At 48.2% G+C, this 15,973-nt stretch overlaps 6 protein-coding genes across 7 annotated transcripts; 5 read left to right on the top strand and 1 right to left on the bottom strand.

The window, feature by feature from the left end:
* The first annotated feature begins 1,069 nt into the window (after positions 1-1,069).
* FOXG_12148 (uncharacterized protein) lies at positions 1,070-2,586 on the top strand. Its single transcript, XM_018391884.1, has 2 exons — positions 1,070-1,311; positions 1,376-2,586. The coding sequence occupies exons 1-2, from the start codon at positions 1,102-1,104 to the stop codon at positions 2,480-2,482; spliced, it is 1,317 nt and encodes a 438-aa protein (XP_018250623.1). The 5' UTR covers positions 1,070-1,101; the 3' UTR covers positions 2,483-2,586.
* Positions 2,587-3,170: 584 nt separating this feature from the next.
* FOXG_12147 (uncharacterized protein) lies at positions 3,171-4,514 on the top strand. The gene is made up of 2 exons (XM_018391883.1): positions 3,171-3,422; positions 3,473-4,514. Exons 1-2 carry the CDS (start codon positions 3,376-3,378, stop codon positions 4,455-4,457), a joined length of 1,032 nt encoding a protein of 343 aa, XP_018250622.1. The 5' UTR covers positions 3,171-3,375; the 3' UTR covers positions 4,458-4,514.
* Positions 4,515-5,626: 1,112 nt separating this feature from the next.
* FOXG_12146 (uncharacterized protein) lies at positions 5,627-7,872 on the top strand (the record flags this gene model as incomplete). The annotated part of the gene is made up of 7 exons (XM_018391882.1): positions 5,627-5,639; positions 5,803-5,994; positions 6,247-6,581; positions 6,686-6,737; positions 6,949-7,091; positions 7,172-7,346; positions 7,406-7,872. The coding sequence occupies 7 exons, from the start codon at positions 5,627-5,629 to the stop codon at positions 7,870-7,872; spliced, it is 1,377 nt and encodes a 458-aa protein (XP_018250621.1).
* Positions 7,873-8,146: 274 nt separating this feature from the next.
* FOXG_12145 (uncharacterized protein) lies at positions 8,147-10,497 on the bottom strand (the record flags this gene model as incomplete). The annotated part of the gene is made up of 3 exons (XM_018391881.1): positions 10,199-10,497; positions 8,954-10,153; positions 8,147-8,906 (listed from the first exon to the last, which is right to left on the bottom strand). Exons 1-3 carry the CDS (start codon positions 10,279-10,281, stop codon positions 8,147-8,149), a joined length of 2,043 nt encoding a protein of 680 aa, XP_018250620.1. The 5' UTR covers positions 10,282-10,497.
* Positions 10,498-10,964: 467 nt separating this feature from the next.
* On the top strand, positions 10,965-13,228 carry FOXG_12144 (uncharacterized protein). 2 transcript variants are annotated; one of them, XM_018391879.1, is made up of 6 exons: positions 10,965-11,124; positions 11,177-11,276; positions 11,323-11,342; positions 11,392-11,718; positions 11,772-11,945; positions 11,994-13,228. In XM_018391879.1, exons 1-6 carry the CDS (start codon positions 11,102-11,104, stop codon positions 13,090-13,092), a joined length of 1,743 nt encoding a protein of 580 aa, XP_018250618.1. In that variant the 5' UTR covers positions 10,965-11,101; the 3' UTR covers positions 13,093-13,228. The 2 variants fall into 2 exon arrangements, with proteins under 2 accessions (XP_018250618.1, XP_018250619.1); XM_018391880.1 differs by having other exon boundaries at positions 11,323-11,718.
* A 305-nt stretch (positions 13,229-13,533) lies between these two features.
* FOXG_12143 (uncharacterized protein) lies at positions 13,534-15,853 on the top strand. Its single transcript, XM_018391878.1, has 4 exons — positions 13,534-13,680; positions 13,736-13,857; positions 13,903-14,436; positions 14,485-15,853. Exons 1-4 carry the CDS (start codon positions 13,647-13,649, stop codon positions 15,505-15,507), a joined length of 1,713 nt encoding a protein of 570 aa, XP_018250617.1. The 5' UTR covers positions 13,534-13,646; the 3' UTR covers positions 15,508-15,853.
* The last annotated feature ends 120 nt before the right edge of the window (positions 15,854-15,973 follow it).

Here is a 15,973-nt window from a genome sequence, read left to right as displayed (position 1 = left end):
TGCGGGCTCCTTTGATCTCCTCATCGATGCTCTGCCGATAACCAGACCAACACATACATATGTCAGAAACCGCAGAAACGCTAATAACTAAGCTTTTACAAGCCACAACGATCTTAATCGGAGGATATACAGTCATCCAATTGGTTGCTCGATACATGCCGTCTTGGTCTCAGGCTACAGAACGGCATGGAGGCCTTGATTGGCACATGCATCCAGGCTATATTCAGCTCAAAGTTTCTTTAATGGCTTGGCAGGTACAGATCCTGTCTACCCTGCACATTTGTGCCGGAGAGACATTCTAGAAGCTTGCTGTGATGTTTCCCGATGTGTTCTGGAAGGGTTCTTCACGACAATTGGTCTCGGGTTTGGAAGCCGAGGGCTGAGAGCAGTTCGCAGTATTGATACAGAACCAAGAAAGATATTTCCACTATTACTGATAGTATATCTCCCATTCTGTCGTTTCTCTTATCCTCTCATCTCACTTCACTGTCAAGTCTGTAGAAAATTGAGGTGACTGCTGGTGTCAGCGTCTGCCATGTAGAACCCTGTCGGCTTATCCTAGCTTCACCTCAGTAAAACATCAATGTATGCACCCATGCCGGTAAACGGCTTCCAACAGACCCCCGCGATAAACACTCTCCGATAACGGCTGCATTGAACTCCCGAACCTTCATATCAGCTGAGTCCAGATAATGCACGTCGTCACCAGACCCCAGAACGCCAGAACCGCAATCAAGGATCGTCTGGTTACACTTGCGGCTACGCTAACCGTCCAGCCAGACTCCACTTCAGCACGGATGGGGAGACGATAGCGCTAAAATAGCGTTGAGTTTTCTCAGTGCCAATCATTGTGGTATCACCATCGGGAGGTCTCCCGGTGTCGTATTGGCAGCGTCACCAGTCTATTTTTGCATTTCTGGCTATTGTAGATGCTTCGGATGGTGAAAGACGTTAAACGTAGGCGCATCACGAGACGGTGATGGCCGGATATCGAACGAGGGCGGGTTTGGAGCCTCGGAATGGTAGAATACTTATAGAATGACGCCTCAATTGCGTCGGTCTCATCAGCAATAGCTTCAACTCTCCCTCAAGTGTGCAACCATGAGCGTCTCCAAATCTGAACCAATCCTTATCGTGGGAGGCGGCGCCTTTGGTCTCTCAACAGTCGTGCACCTGCTCAGAGCTGGCTACAAGGACATTACCGTTCTCGACAAAGATGAAGAGATCCCTTCTCGATGGTCTGCTGCAAATGATCTGAACAAAATTGTGCGCGCAGAATACGAAGACCCTCTGTACCAAGACCTCACAGTGGTAAGTCCCCCAATTACCCCAACATTAAATTTACTGGACAAGGCCTGACCCATTGGCCAATTAGAAAGCAATTGAAGCCTGGCAGACTCCCCTGTTCGCTCCGCATTTCCACCAAGTGGGCTTTCTGCACTGTGTTTCTGGCAAAGCACCCAAAGAAGCGCTTGATACGCTCAATCGATTCCGCGCTGCAGCTGAGCGAGACCCTCGCATGAGATCTCATCTTTCACCACTTGATAGCCAGAAGGATATATCAGATGCTGTTTGGCAGTACAAGGACAGCGCGTTTCCTGGTTGGAATGGATACTTCAATAAGTTCGATGGGTACGCGCATTCTGGTAACGCGTTGAGGTCCATTTTTCTGGCGACGCGGGCCCAAGGCGTGAAGTATATCCTTGGTGCAGCAGGCGCTGTATCTGAGATCGTCTACGAGAAGACTTCTTCTGGCCGAAAGGCAAAGGGTGTGAAGACCACTGGCGGACTATTCTACCCTTCTAATCTGGTCATCGTCTCCGTCGGCGCAGCTGGTGCCAAGCTCGTCCCCGAGATCGGCAAGCAACTTGTCGCAAAATCATGGTCCGTCGCTCATCTTCATCTCACCGACGACGAGACATCTGCTCTTCGTGGTATCCCAGTGACATACGCGCGCGATCTCGGCTTCTTTTTTGAGCCTGATCCCAAGACGAACCTTCTGAAGCTATGTCCCATGGGCGGTGGCTTCATCAACACTGATCCCAAGACTGGAATTTCGCATGCACCTACAGACTTGAAGCAGAGCGCATTTCTGCCTGATGGTGATGAAAAGAAGCTTCGTGAGCTTGTTCGACAGACGCTTCCTCAATTCGCGGACAGGCCATTCGTGAAGAAGACGCTTTGCTGGTTCGCTGATACAGCCGACTCGGACTTTATCATCGATTACATACCCAACACGTCTTCGTCGGTGCTATTCTTGTCTGGAGATAGTGGACACGGGTTTAAGTTCTTCCCCATCTTTGGCGGGTTTGTGAAGGATCTGCTGCAGTCAGAGAATGGAGAACAGCCTGAGGCAAGATGGAGGTGGAAGAACCCCAAGACAGATGAAGGAAAGAGTGATTGGGGCGGTGCTGTGAGCTGGAGACTTGGTAACTCGACTGAGCTCGTTGATATACAGCCTGTTGGTCAGACCAAGCTCTAATGACTCGGCAATTGTTCTGCATCTAGAGTTTCTTGTTTTCTAAAACACTTGCTAGCTCACTTAGATAATATTACTATATCGTCATTCAAACTTTTTCTACCAAATATCTCTTCGCTTTTTGTTAGATCCGTTGTTCGTTTAATGCATCAGAGCTCCTAGGAATATTCCTCGGCATATTGGCTTCTTCATTCGGATTCATCCTTCGTCATAACATCTTATAATCCCGCAGATGTTAGATCGTAGTAGAATGAGATAACACATGTTTTGAGTCGGGCCAGAGCTTATAGAAACCGTAACATGATAACTTATACATATTTCTATCTCCAAGTCCTTGCCGAGACTCGATTCCAGGGTAAGCAGCTCAACTTGGATCTGCTGTCGGCCTTGGACAACCGAAGGGCAATATTGCCCGAGGAGCAATTATTAGATACCTCGACTTTGGTTGCTTTTCCAAGCCTTCTAGAATGCGGAAAGAATATTGAGTCATCAATTTCAATGCTCTCTCCCCGTATTCCCCAGAACAAACTTCAGAGTCAGGAGGCAGCCCCGAAGTGACTCGGCCGACACGCCCGAGCTCTCGCAGCACATGACTGGCCAGAGCCGACTTCCAGGCCCACAATATTCACCGGGAAGCCTGCCGGTCACAGCGGACGGGATCCCGGGGCCGAGACGCAGAGCAACAACCACTCAAACCCTCCATCTTCGGAGAAGCCTTTGACACGTCGGAACAGATTCGCGATACAACCCCACTTCAGATGAGGAGGTGATTATCATCATGCTTTAAAGAACAACGATTGAGTCAAATATCTGCATCAATTGAAACATCATCAACAACAAGTTACGTTTTCACCCCAATTAATTCATCAATTACATACCTACTCAATACCATCATCATGGGCTCCCTCAACCCTGCACCCTCCCAACAGCCCCATGTCCCCAGGTAAGCCTTTATCTCCAACCCTGGTATCATCACCATGCTGACAATTCAAGCCCCGGAGTATGGTGTCCAGCAGTCACCTTCTTCAACCACTCAGACGACACAGTAGACCATGCCTCCCAAGCAAAATACTTCGCCCATCTCGCCGACTCCGGCCTAAACGGTCTTATCGTGATGGGCTCCAACGCCGAAGCCTTCCTCCTCACCCGGGAAGAACGCTATGAGCTCATCGCCCTCGCCCGCAAGACAATCGGCCCTGACTTTCCCCTCATGGCCGGTGTCGGAGCTCACTCTACTAAGCAGACTCTTGAGCTTGCTGAAGATGCTTACAAGGCTGGCGCGAATTATCTCCTCGTGCTGCCTCCTGCATACTTTGGCAAGGCTACGAGTATGAATGTTGTTAAGCGCTTCTTTTCGGAGGTTGCGAAGAAGTCGCCATTGCCAGTTGTTATTTATAACTTCCCTGGTGTGACTAATGGCGTTGATATTGATTCTGAGACGATCGTCCAGATCTACGAGGAGAGCAAGAAGTCTCATCCTAGCGGAAAGTCAAACGTCGTCGGCGTGAAGTTGACCTGTGGCTCCGTTGGAAAGATCACCCGTCTCGCAGCTCAAATCCCCTCTTCAGAATTCTCTACATACGGCGGTCAATCCGACTTTCTCATTGGCGGCCTAGCAGCCGGCAGTGTAGGATGCGTCGCCGCATTCGCCAATGTCTTCCCAACTCTGACATCAAAGATTTACGCTCTGTATAAGGAAGGCAAGTTCGAAGAAGCGCTGAAGTTGCAACAACTTGCTGCTCTTGCTGAGCGACCTTGCAAGGCAGGCGTCGCTTCTACCAAGTATGCTGTTGCCGTGTTTTCGGCAAGATTGGCGGGTGTTGAAGGGGCTGAGGAGAAGTTAGCACCGAGACATCCGTATGAGCCTGTTGGTGAGGCTGTTAAGGCCAGTGTTAAGAGCATCATGAAGGAGGCGGGGGATAAGGAGGAGGAGTTGCTTAAGACTTGGACGGATCGTGTTAAGGGACGCCTGAACTAGATAGAGGGGAAAAGTCTGTACATTGAGAATAATAGAGCTGTTACTGACATGAGACGGTACATGTTGTACTATGGTGAGACATGCAAGTGACGTGATGCCTTCGGAGGAAACGCCCGTTGACCCTGTTCTTCCAGGACTGTTCCCCAGACTGTTCGATCACCCTGCAGCCGAACAGCGGGAGAACAATGGCGAATACTTCCATCACGTTTCCGTGAGTCAAACTTCAACGTATTGGGGTGAATGCATATCCAACGTCCCCCATGTATGCACATCTGTGGACCTGTTGCATCGATTGTGTGACATGCCCAACCCATCCGGGAAGGCCGTGGCCAAGCGCACGGTGCTTCGATTATCTTTCCCCATGTTCTAGCCCAACTAAAACGACCAGGGTCAAAGCCTAATCCGCTATCAAAAACGGCGACACCCAGGACCTGTCCCATGCAAAATTGTTATCAACAGTGCACCTCCACTTGGTAAAAGCCCCCAAACTCACCTCACTTATTAGAGTGAAAAGATAGCGACTTCTACCCCGCATACCACCCTCTTCTTCCTTTCTTCCTCTGAGGTATCTTCATTCCCGATTATTCCCATAGCATTTCGTCTTTTTTTACCCTTTATAGCATAATACTCGTGACCCAGTGGCGGCTGCTCTAACCCCAAGACTGCAGCAGGGGCAAAAAACCGCTGCAGCGCTTTGAGCTTAAGCTAACGAAACCTTCTCTTCCCCGCCAACCACCGAAACAATTTCTTTCCAATTCATCAGCGCCTTTGTTCTTCATCATACGATTTACTGCGATGGCGCCTGGATCGACGCATGCAAGGAAAACGTCTGGTACGACAGCAGGATCGGGTCGTGTTTCCAAGAGATCTGATAATGCGTGAGTACGGCGCTGAGACCTGAATCCCCTGTATCCGCCACGAGTTTCCCCTCACCTTGCAACGTCAACTTCACCTCACTCACCGAACATCAACATTTGGGAGAATAGATTACTAATGGAGATAATAGGTGCTCGCGATGTCGCAAGCAAAAAATAAAATGCTCCGGTTCACATCCCTGCGACGCGTGCAAAAAGCGCAAATTATCATGCGAGTTTGATCAACGCGATCAAAAGGTTCTCGTCACGCGTGGGTAAGCTCACCGCAATTGACTTTTTCGACATGAAGTATTGATGGCTTTTCAAGGTTCATTCTAGATTTACAGCAACGCGCTGCGACGAGTCAATCGAGTACCGGGACGGCCGAGTATATCACGCCGGGATCTTTAGATACAAACATCAATGTTGGAGGACCTTCTGATTCAGGTATGTTTGATGGTCTGATGGAGGGTCATTGCTGATTTTGATAGTTGAACCTCCGCCACATCTACCATCACCCGGCGGCAATGTCTCTGCTTCGCTGCCCACTGAGGACTCGCTCCTTGGGAGTCACAGTAGCACCAATAGTAGTGGGAAGGGACTGGACCCCATCGCGTCAGCACTGGTGAATCCGTTGTCATCTGGGCAATCCAAGTTTATGGCCTCGGCGCAAGGTCGAGAATGTAAGCACTCATCGCTTCAAGAGGGCTTCAGCTGACATTTCAGTCTATCTCGGAACATCATCTAACTGGTCCTTCACCCGACGCGTCCTCAGCCTTACTCACGAATACATCCACCAAAGCCCGATATCTGTCGACAACCTGCTCTTCGATGGATTAGCATACGACCTTGGGTGGGACGGCTCTCGGATCACTCCAGCACTGGACCGCCGGTTATGCCTAGTCTCGACCATGCAGTCTTCCTAATTAACACAGTCAAGTTTCATTGCGGCCAACTATTTCATCTATTTGACGAAGAGACGTTCATGGCTTATCTGCACGAATTCTACGCGGACCCGAGCAGTCATATTGCAGCGGCAGATCTTCCTTACATCCATCTTCTTCTCATCCTGGCTTTTGGCAAAGCCTTCTCCGAGAACAACAACTACCAAGCAAAGAGACCCCCTGGAGCCGACTACTTCGTCACTGCATTGCGCCTCTTGCCGAGTATCCATATTCTTGTTTACGAACCACTCATATCGACTGAGATTCTGTGCTGCATCGCGCTGTATTTTGAATCTCTCGACTACCGACACTCATCACATGGATTTGTACGTCCCTCACTGTGCTTCGCCGGCTTGAGCTAACTTTCGGTAGATTGGACAAGCCATGAGAGTCGCACTCGGGCAAGGGATGCACACAGACATGCCCGTAGATCAACTTGGAGACCGCATTGTTGAACGCAGCCGCAGGATATGGTGGACTGTGTACGTCCTAGACCGCGAAATGACATCTCTCATGGGCCTGCCACAATCCGTTCATGACGACGACATTCATCACCAGCTTCCGCACTTCGATGGGTCGACACAACGAGTGGCAGCACTTCATATGCAGATTCGACTTTGCAGAACCATTGCATCGGTTGGCAGAGGTAAGAAGTTATCTTCAATTCAATGAACAAGGCTAACCGGAGAATAGGGGTGTACGGAGCGAATGGACGGCTGAACAAGAAGTTCTTGCTCAGTACCAAGAAGGTTCTCGAGAACATTGCCGGTCTTGCAGATGAGCTACAACAGCAGTTCCCTCTCGGTGCAGATAAAGCGATAAATGGCGTTTCAAGGGTAGCAGGGTACCTCCATACTCTATATCATCAGGTAACATCATTCTTTGGCAAGCCAACGACCTGTGCTGACATCTGCAGTGCATCGTGCTCGCAACAAGGCCTCTACTTCTTTGCTTCCTCAAAATCCGCTTTGAAACCCCCGACTCCATAACTGAAGCCCTCAACTCGTCCCAAACTGTCTGGAACCTGATCAAGATGTGCATCGACTCTTCCTACCAAATGATCAACATTCTTGGCTGTTTGCAAAGTCAAGGTCTGCTTGGTAAATCAAGAGATTGATCTCGTCACCGCCATATACTAATTATTCTCCAGAAGCGTTTCTACCATTCGATCTTGAGTCGCTCTTCGTGTCGAGCTTTAACCTCCTCATCGCGCCCGTCCTTGATCCCCGATTCTCAGAATACGACGCTACTTTCCGACATAAGACGCATATCATCTTTAACGAGATGATAAGTAAGGGCAATCTCATCGCCATGTTCAGGAGATCGGAGTTGCAGCAGCTTGACGATATGTTGGGTCGGTTACCGCGTGAGCAATCCGATACAACACCGATTCCGATTGATGGACAGATCATTGGAGGGACGATTGGCGAGGGTGAAGGTGGGCTGAATGACCTGAATGATGATAATGAGACTATGGCTTCAATGTTGCCTGGTATGGATGATTTGGGAATGGATGCGTGGTTTACAACTGCGCAGATGATTGACATGGCAAATTCGATCGCGAACAGCGATACTGAGTTCCTATCACACACTATGATGGAACATGATATTTGGTGAAGGCCTTGGGCTGAACTTTGGGTACTGTTGGAGTTTGGATGTTGATGGTGTTGAATACGAATTGATGCGCAGGATAGGGGTAATAGGACTTGCATGGTGGTTGGGATATCGGCGGAGTTCACAAAAGCTTTGAGATTATGTAGCTATGCTCACGTTATATCACAAGAAAGAATCATATTCATGTATCGATAAAAGCTAAAAGTTTCAGGACGCGTTGTACAGAGCGCAACAGGGTATCATCAAAGCGAGTCGTATTCAAAAACCCAGGCTTCCATTATCCGACTGCTCTCTCCAATTTTCCTCTCAACACCATCCATGCCTTTCGTAGTTGTCCTCCGCTATTAACCCATTCCTCCTTCTTCCTCTGCACTTCATCCAAACTCCTCAAAGAGTCCACAGCTCGTTGACCTTTAATATCCATCCCGGAGAACCACGTTCCGTGTAAGCCATACGGTACTCTTTGCGGTAGCTTTACCTTGGCCACCACATCACGCATGTTCTTAGCATCGAGGATCCAAAGCTCGGAGATCGCAGATGGAGGGCAATCACCCGAGGGCAGGAGCTGAGACTCGTCAAAGACATAAAACAGCAGATACCCATCGTCCTCCACAGTTGAGGAATCTCGAGGAACAAACCGCGGTTCTTGAGCGTAGTGGTTCGGCGGGAGTCGGAATATGTTTATAGGATCATCCTTCTTTTGTTCTTCAAGGATCTCGCTGACTGACCGTCTATCGACGCACCCAGTGACAGGCGTTGTGTTTATCTTCTTCCCTCGTTGGATGAGGGTCTTGGTATCCACCTTGACAAGAAGATCTACCTTATCAGCTCGTCCGAGAGCAACGCCAAAACAGGAAGTTGATGTGCTGGAGCCGTAGATATAGCGAGCTTCTTGCATCTCGCGATCTGGCCGAACAGAAAGGAAACTCGAATGGTATGGCCGAAAGAGCCCATTGGCTTTTGACTTTGTTCTGGGACCTTGTCGCCATGTCAAATTCGTAATAGTACAGCCCGGCATTGGTCGTAGTCGTCGGACTCTGCAGTGGGGAAGTAATCGGTCAGACCAGTTGCTTCCCCGGGTGACTCGAGAGCAGGGGCCTCTTCGTATCTGCAGGCCTTTTCCTTCTTGTCATCTGACCAGTCCCGTGCTCGGGTAGACTTAAACCTCACTGGTGGCCGAACATTCCCTGCTGTATATACTAGCGTAGAGGAAGTCATCCGGCATGCAAGGAGATTAACAGGGCTTCCCCCCTCACTGGACTGAGAATCCCATGTATTTGCAGTATGGAAGATACAGCATGGCGCTGTATGAAACCACCGCACACTGGATGGTTGATGCCGCGGGAACACGCCAAACCGTGAAGGCTTCGTCGGATCGTACGCTACAACCTCTTTCCCTTTCATCGTGTTGAGAGGATCGAGGCTCAGAGGAAGATCCATGATGATGGTATGACTTCGAGACGCTCCAAAGTCGTGCATCATCCGAGCACCAGAAACTCCAAAGACTGGCTGATTCACAAGTCTGTGCCCGAAATTCTTTGCGTTGCTCTTCGGAAGTACTGAGTAGTGCACGTATGGGGGCATAAAAGTGTTATGATACAAAAGCATCTCTCCAGTAATGGGGTCGACTTTGGGATGCCCTGTTGTCCATTCCTTCATGAAGCTGAACAGCCCGCTCCCACCGAACGAAGAGTCGCTATTGTTGGCTGGAGATGTCTTGGACTCTCCCTCAGCTCGAACACCGTCGAACCAGCCGACAGTATCCAGGGAAGGAAGCTGTATCCGCATAGGAGGCCCACTTTCGCATGTCGCCAAAGCCCTCCCATCGTGATATAAGACAGCAGTATTGGCGACACTGATGCGCTTGATGGCTTGTTGAGATCCAGGTAGGTTCGAGAGAATGACCAGGAATATCGTCCTGAAGGTCGCCAACATGATCTGAAACATGGTCGATAGCGGGTTCACCAGCGTCGTGATGCTTGGCATTATCGGCGACACAACAGAGGTCGTCTTTCTGGATAAGTACAAATCTGTCAAGATGTACTGATTGACAAATTCTGGTATAATCTTCTCATCCGAAGATGTCTTTCGGAACGCGACGCCAGAGAGCATACCATCGCCGTCAAACCAATGGGCATCTTTGCCAAGGTCTTGGTGGCTGACGGGATTGCCGCCATTGCGAACGTACTGACCACCAGTCAGTTCTGGCGGTATGCATCCACTATATATGCATGGAGTGAGATTTGTTTTTTGATGGATTGGAGCAAAGTTGCCAGTAAGATATCTGTAACAAGTGAGCTTTGTGTTATGGACCGCGGGAAAGACTTACGGGTGACGAAGTGGCGGGGAGATATTCTCGTCTGGCTGAGACATTGACGTTTGTGTGAGGGAATTTTGTTGTAGAAACTTCATGATGATATGTGGACTATGATATTACGCGGTATCGAGTCGCGATAGTATGAGAGTCTAATAAATCGCGCGCTACAGATCAACGAAGAGAAGAATAGACGATTAGTATTTGGAAAGACTTTCAAACTACATCGCGAGATGAGTCCAATCAAGAGCGAAAATGGAGATGGAGTTATGTCAAAGCAAATGATATTCCATGAAGCTATACCAAGCTCACCTACATATACACCCAACAAATCACCAGTAACTTAACTATATAACCCAAAGAGATCGAGATGATCAGACAAAGACGTAGGTAGCATCAATCGCTGGATAACACGGCACGAAATGGAGATATCCATCCATCAAAACTACTAGCACGATCTGTCATTTTCTCGAACCGCGTCATAATCAAGTTTGATCTTTATCACGGTAACGGCAATATCAAAAAGACCGAGTATCCCGAACAAGGGTCTCGAATTAATTGATGACAAGTACACTCGATACCCAAAAAAGTTGAAGAAAAAAGTCGTGACGTCAACGAGTCCCTGAGATGTAACATGACAGAAAACCTCTCCCCGCCTACACCAGATTATGGTGGTGATGAGGGTGTAGTGGGGTAGCATTATTGTCACCCAAGAAAAACGGACAGGGGTACGTTGTGGCATGAAGGGCTGTGTTAGTGTCTGAAAAACAAACTGTGGACACCACTCAAGCTCCGACTTCTTCCATAACAACCTTTTCCTTTCAATTCTTTTGACTCTGGCTTTATTTGAAGCCCATCTCGTATGCCGTCACACAATTGATCTGTTTTGTTCACGTACACGAAATAACCTCTGTCAAAATGGGCTGGGAATATGCCCAAGTGTACGTCGTATCTTACGTGTTGTTGAAGGGCTTTTAACTCATCCCTTGATAGGCATCTGAAATACACGATACCGTTTGGTGTTGTTTTGGCGGCGGTTTATAGACCGTTGATGTCGCGGTTGGATGTTTTTAAGCTTGTATTTTTGATAACGGTGAGTTTTTCTGGGAGATTGAAGGGCTTGAAGCTAATTTTTGCAGGTTGCTGTTGTTTCTACCATGTATGTTGATTTTGAAGGGGATTTTGTTGAGGCCTACTAACGCAAGCAGCCCCTGGGACTCGTATCTCATCAAAAATCGCATATGGACTTATCCTCCTGGCGTCGTGGTCGGCTTGACAGCTTGGGATATTCCAGCTGAAGAATTATTTTTCTTCGTCATCCAGACTCTCAACACCTCTCTACTCTACATGATTCTCAGCAAGCCAACCTTCCACCCCATTTACCTCGCCAAGAAGACGGGTTGGGGTAAAATTGCTGGCCAAATTCTCTTCGCATCAGCTATCATTTTCGGCCTCGTTTCTGTTTTCTCTGGTGGCGAGGGCATGTACATGGGCCTTATCCTTATTTGGGCATGTCCATTCCTCTTGTTTCTATGGTAATATTCAACTTTAGAGACTGTTTCACGCGGCATATGCTAACCATTGGCAGGTCGATTTCTTATCAGTTCATTGTGAACTTGCCTTGGACAAATACTGCGCTTCCCATTGCTCTGCCAACGTTGTATTTGTGGGTTGTTGATACTTTTGCGTTGCGACGGGGAACATGGAGTATCACTTCTGGCACCAAGTACGGCGTGGTCTTGTGGGATGGTCTTGACATTGAGTAAGTGACTACCGTTCTGGCAACCTTGAATATTCTAACAATTTGCAGGGAAGCTGTCTTTTTCCTTCTCACCAACACTTTGATTGTCTTTGGCCTCGTCGCTTGCGACAACACGCTGGCCATTCTCGACACCTTTCCTGAGCAGTTCCCTCGAACAAAGGGACTGCCCAACCTCTTGGTCATCATTCGAGCTCTTATTCTACCTAAAGAGAAGTATGATGAAGAGCGCATTGAAGGTCTCGTCAGCGCAGTTGCTCTGCTCCGAAAGAAGAGCCGCAGCTTCTATCTCGCAAGCGGCACCTTTGAAGGAAGACTTCGCATCGATCTGATCCGGTTGTATGCGTTCTGCCGAGCCGCTGATGATCTTGTTGATGAAGCTCCATCTGTTGATGATTCCAGAGCCTCAATTGAGAAGCTGAGAAAGTTTCTCGATCTTGCTTATGAAGAGAATCAAGAAGAGCCTTCACAAAGACTACGAGAATATGTCACGTCGAACATCCCGGAGATGTTCCATATGGCTCTGCTCCAGCTTCCTACTTATTATCTACCCAAACAACCCCTGGATGACCTTCTCAAGGGTTTTGACACCGATCTTCTCTTTGACAGAAAGTCCGGCGCATTTCCTATTGAGACTACCGAGGATCTGGATGTCTACGGAAGTCGTGTAGCCGGCACTGTCGCAGAACTTTGCAACCACCTTATTCTCTATCATACCCCAGAATCTGTCCCCGAAGGCATCCAGCGCGAAGTTGTCGCTTCAGGTCAAGAAATGGGCATCGCACTTCAATACGTCAATATCGCGCGCGACATCAAAACTGACGCAGAAATTGACCGCGTCTACCTTCCTCTCTCCTGGCTCAAAGAAGCCCAACTTACTCCCGAAGATGTCATCCAACAACCCCATGGCCCTACCATCGAAGCTCTACGTCACAAGCTGCTCGATCGTGCTTTTGAAAAGTACAACATGGCAAAGGGCGCTATTGATAAGCTTCCTTCAGAAGGAAAAGGACCAATTCGCGTTGCTGTTGAGAGCTACATGGAAATTGGACGCGTTCTCAGAGAGAAGGGTCCTGCTATGAAGAAGGGCAGGGCTACTGTTCCTAAAATGAGACGAATTCGTGTTGCATGGTCTGCATTGAACAAATAGCGGGGTGTAGCGTGGAGGATGTAATGGTAGAGGTCATAGATTCATAGATTATTCATCTCATTCCGCTTTGAGCATCTATTTTCGAGTTTAAGGAATGTCTAAGACTATCGTCTATTCAACCGTTGGAATTTGCTTGGCATCATGAAGTTTCGTGGCGTGATATTTTTCGTACCTTTACCGTTGAGACATTTTGACAGCACCACCACCATAAACTCACCAACCAATCATTCAACACGCATCCCCATCACCAAATCCACTAAAAACCCTCCAAACCAAACCCGTCAATGATCATCAACGCATCAACGACTTCAATTGTCTCTCTGTCAGTCTTCAGTAAAACACTTTAATCCCTCAAAATATTAACTGCGCCTCGTTCAGCCCAGGGTAACTTAGCCTTACACATGTACGCCAAGTGTCTCATTAAACGAGTGCGAAGAAAAAAGTGGATCAAAACAAAATGGAAGACGTCATTGACTCTATTGCTCTGACTATCAAAACCGTTGGCTTCGGGTGAGTCGGTTATGGACTGAGCATCTTCACTTTTTACAGCGAAAATGAGCGACATTAAGAAATCTGTTATTATTATTGGTATGTTACAGTAACCCTGATGAACTATGAAGAGGAATTGACTGGCGATGCTCAGGTGCTGGTGTCGGTGGTGTTTCTACCGCTGCGAGACTTGCAAAAGCTGGCTTCAAAGTTACTATCCTCGAGAAAAATGACTTTACCGGTGGACGTTGCTCTCTAATCCACAATGATGGCCACGTACGTCTCCCCTCCCACTCTATTTACGCCTACTAACCTTGTCAGCGCTTCGACCAAGGTCCATCTCTTCTTCTCCTCCCTCGCTTCTTCCACGAGATCTTCCAAGACCTAGGAACATCTCTTACCGCTGAGGGAGTCGAGCTGTTAAAATGTGAACCAAACTACAACATCTGGTTCGGCGATGGTTCATCCTTTGAGATGTCCACTGATCTCACCAAGATGAAGAAAGCTATCGAAGCTGTTGAAGGCATCGATGGTTTTGAGAGATATCTCGGTTTTCTTCAGGAGTCGCATCGGCATTATGAAGTCAGTGTTGAGTCTGTGCTTCGAAGGAACTTTCCTAGTATTTTGAGTCTGGCAAGACCTGAGGTGCTGTTCAATCTGTTCAATATTCATCCCCTTGAGAGTATTTGGACAAGAGCTAGCAAGTATTTCTGGACGGAGAGGTTGAGAAGGGTTTTTACGTTTGGGAGCATGTATATGGGCATGAGCCCGTTTGATGCACCGGGAACGTATAGTTTGCTTCAGTATACTGAGCTTGCTGAGGGTATTCTATATCCTCGAGGTGGATTCCACAAGGTCAGTCGATTAGCTCCAGACAATGAGGCTCTCGCTAACAGGTTTCAGGTCGTCGAGGCTCTGGTAAATGTTGGTCAGCGTCTAGGTGTCGAGTACCGTCTCTCTACCGGCGTCAAGTCCATCTCCATCGACCAAGCAACCGGCAAGGCAAACGGCGTTGTTCTGAGCGATGGAACACATCTGCCTTCAGACATTGTCATATCAAACGCCGACCTTGTCTACACTTACAACAACCTCCTTCCCAAGACCAGCTACGCGGACTCGCTATCAAAACGAGAGACCTCTTGTAGTAGTATCTCTTTCTACTGGTCTGCTTCCAAGATCATTCCTGAACTCAACGCTCACAACATTTTCCTCGCGGATGAGTACCAGGAGTCTTTTGACAGCATCTTCAAGGAGCATCTCATCCCTTCAGAACCGTCCTTCTATGTCAATGTCCCTTCGCGCATTGACCCCTCGGCTGCTCCTGAAGGCAAGGATTCTATCGTCGTTCTTGTCCCTGTTGGTCATCTTCTCTCAGACTCTGAAGGAACACATCGAGGTTTGTCCAAGTCTGGAAATTCTGGTGGCCTCGAAACAAGCCAGGACTGGGATAAGATGATCTCTCTCGCCCGCGACACAGTCATTGCAACAATGCGCGCAAGAATAGGCGTTGATCTTGCTCCGCTTATTGAGAACGAGATCATCAACACTCCCTTCACATGGCAAGAGAAGTTCAACCTCGACAAGGGCGCCATTCTTGGTCTAAGTCACTCCATCATGAATGTCCTTGCCTTCCGACCTGGTACTCAGCACTCCAAGTACAAGAACTTGTATTTCGCTGGTGCTAGTACACATCCTGGTACTGGTGTTCCTGTCTGCATTGCTGGTAGTAAGATTGTTGCAGAACAGATTCTCAAGGATTCTGGTTTCAAGAACCATCAGATTCCTTGGGCGCAAGATACTGCCAAGTCTCCCAAGGGTGGACTGGACAAGATGAGCGATTCGTCTCTGACTCTGTTCCAAGGGTTCTTGGGAGCTTTGGTTGCGATTTTGCTGGCTTATTACTATCTTGTCATTGCTGCGAATTAGCGAGCATTAGTTAGATTGATTGGGTGTGTTTCTTTGGTGTGAGTAATTAGTTAGAGATAGAATGAACTCCCCCTAATACCTATGATCTACTCGTCTATATCCATGATCCTCGAAGGTCAACACTATGAAGCGAACAACAAGACATTTATCTGATCGGAAAGAACCGGACTCTTAATAATTCTCATGCACTGTCCCAGACTGTGCTTGATGTGATCATCCCCAACCCCACCAAGACGTCGATCCCGTCGCGTTACATGGAATATTCCTATCTCGACCTCAACCCGTCATCATTTTCGACAAATACATCAATCAGCCTTACGATTCCCACTTAAACTACCGCGGAGCCTTCCATTTTACGCTACGGCTACCGGCAACGTTTTAAGTCACTTGATGCAGCGTTTGAAATCTAGTGGTGTGGACTCAACATGTCAGCACGTCATAGACTCAATATCAGCCATCGCAGATT

The sequence above is a fragment of the Fusarium oxysporum genome, chromosome 13 (genome assembly GCF_000149955.1).
Source record: "Fusarium oxysporum f. sp. lycopersici 4287 chromosome 13, whole genome shotgun sequence".
NCBI lineage: Eukaryota > Fungi > Ascomycota > Sordariomycetes > Hypocreales > Nectriaceae > Fusarium > Fusarium oxysporum.
Note: the sequence above shows the minus strand (reverse complement) of the source record. Positions and strands in the feature narration are given on the sequence as shown.

Coding starts and splice junctions, on each gene's coding strand:
- FOXG_12148 (XM_018391884.1), top strand. CDS start 1,102: ATGAGCGTCTCCAAATCTGAACCAATCCTTATCGTGGGAGGCGGCGCC. Junction 1,312..1,375: donor TGTACCAAGACCTCACAGTG/GTAAGTCCCCCA, acceptor TTGGCCAATTAG/AAAGCAATTGAAGCCTGGCA.
- FOXG_12147 (XM_018391883.1), top strand. CDS start 3,376: ATGGGCTCCCTCAACCCTGCACCCTCCCAACAGCCCCATGTCCCCAG. Junction 3,423..3,472: donor CAACAGCCCCATGTCCCCAG/GTAAGCCTTTAT, acceptor TGACAATTCAAG/CCCCGGAGTATGGTGTCCAG.
- FOXG_12144 (XM_018391879.1), top strand. CDS start 11,102: ATGGGCTGGGAATATGCCCAAGT. Junction 11,125..11,176: donor GGCTGGGAATATGCCCAAGT/GTACGTCGTATC, acceptor ATCCCTTGATAG/GCATCTGAAATACACGATAC. Junction 11,277..11,322: donor AGCTTGTATTTTTGATAACG/GTGAGTTTTTCT, acceptor TAATTTTTGCAG/GTTGCTGTTGTTTCTACCAT.
- FOXG_12143 (XM_018391878.1), top strand. CDS start 13,647: ATGAGCGACATTAAGAAATCTGTTATTATTATTG. Junction 13,681..13,735: donor GAAATCTGTTATTATTATTG/GTATGTTACAGT, acceptor GGCGATGCTCAG/GTGCTGGTGTCGGTGGTGTT. Junction 13,858..13,902: donor TAATCCACAATGATGGCCAC/GTACGTCTCCCC, acceptor TAACCTTGTCAG/CGCTTCGACCAAGGTCCATC.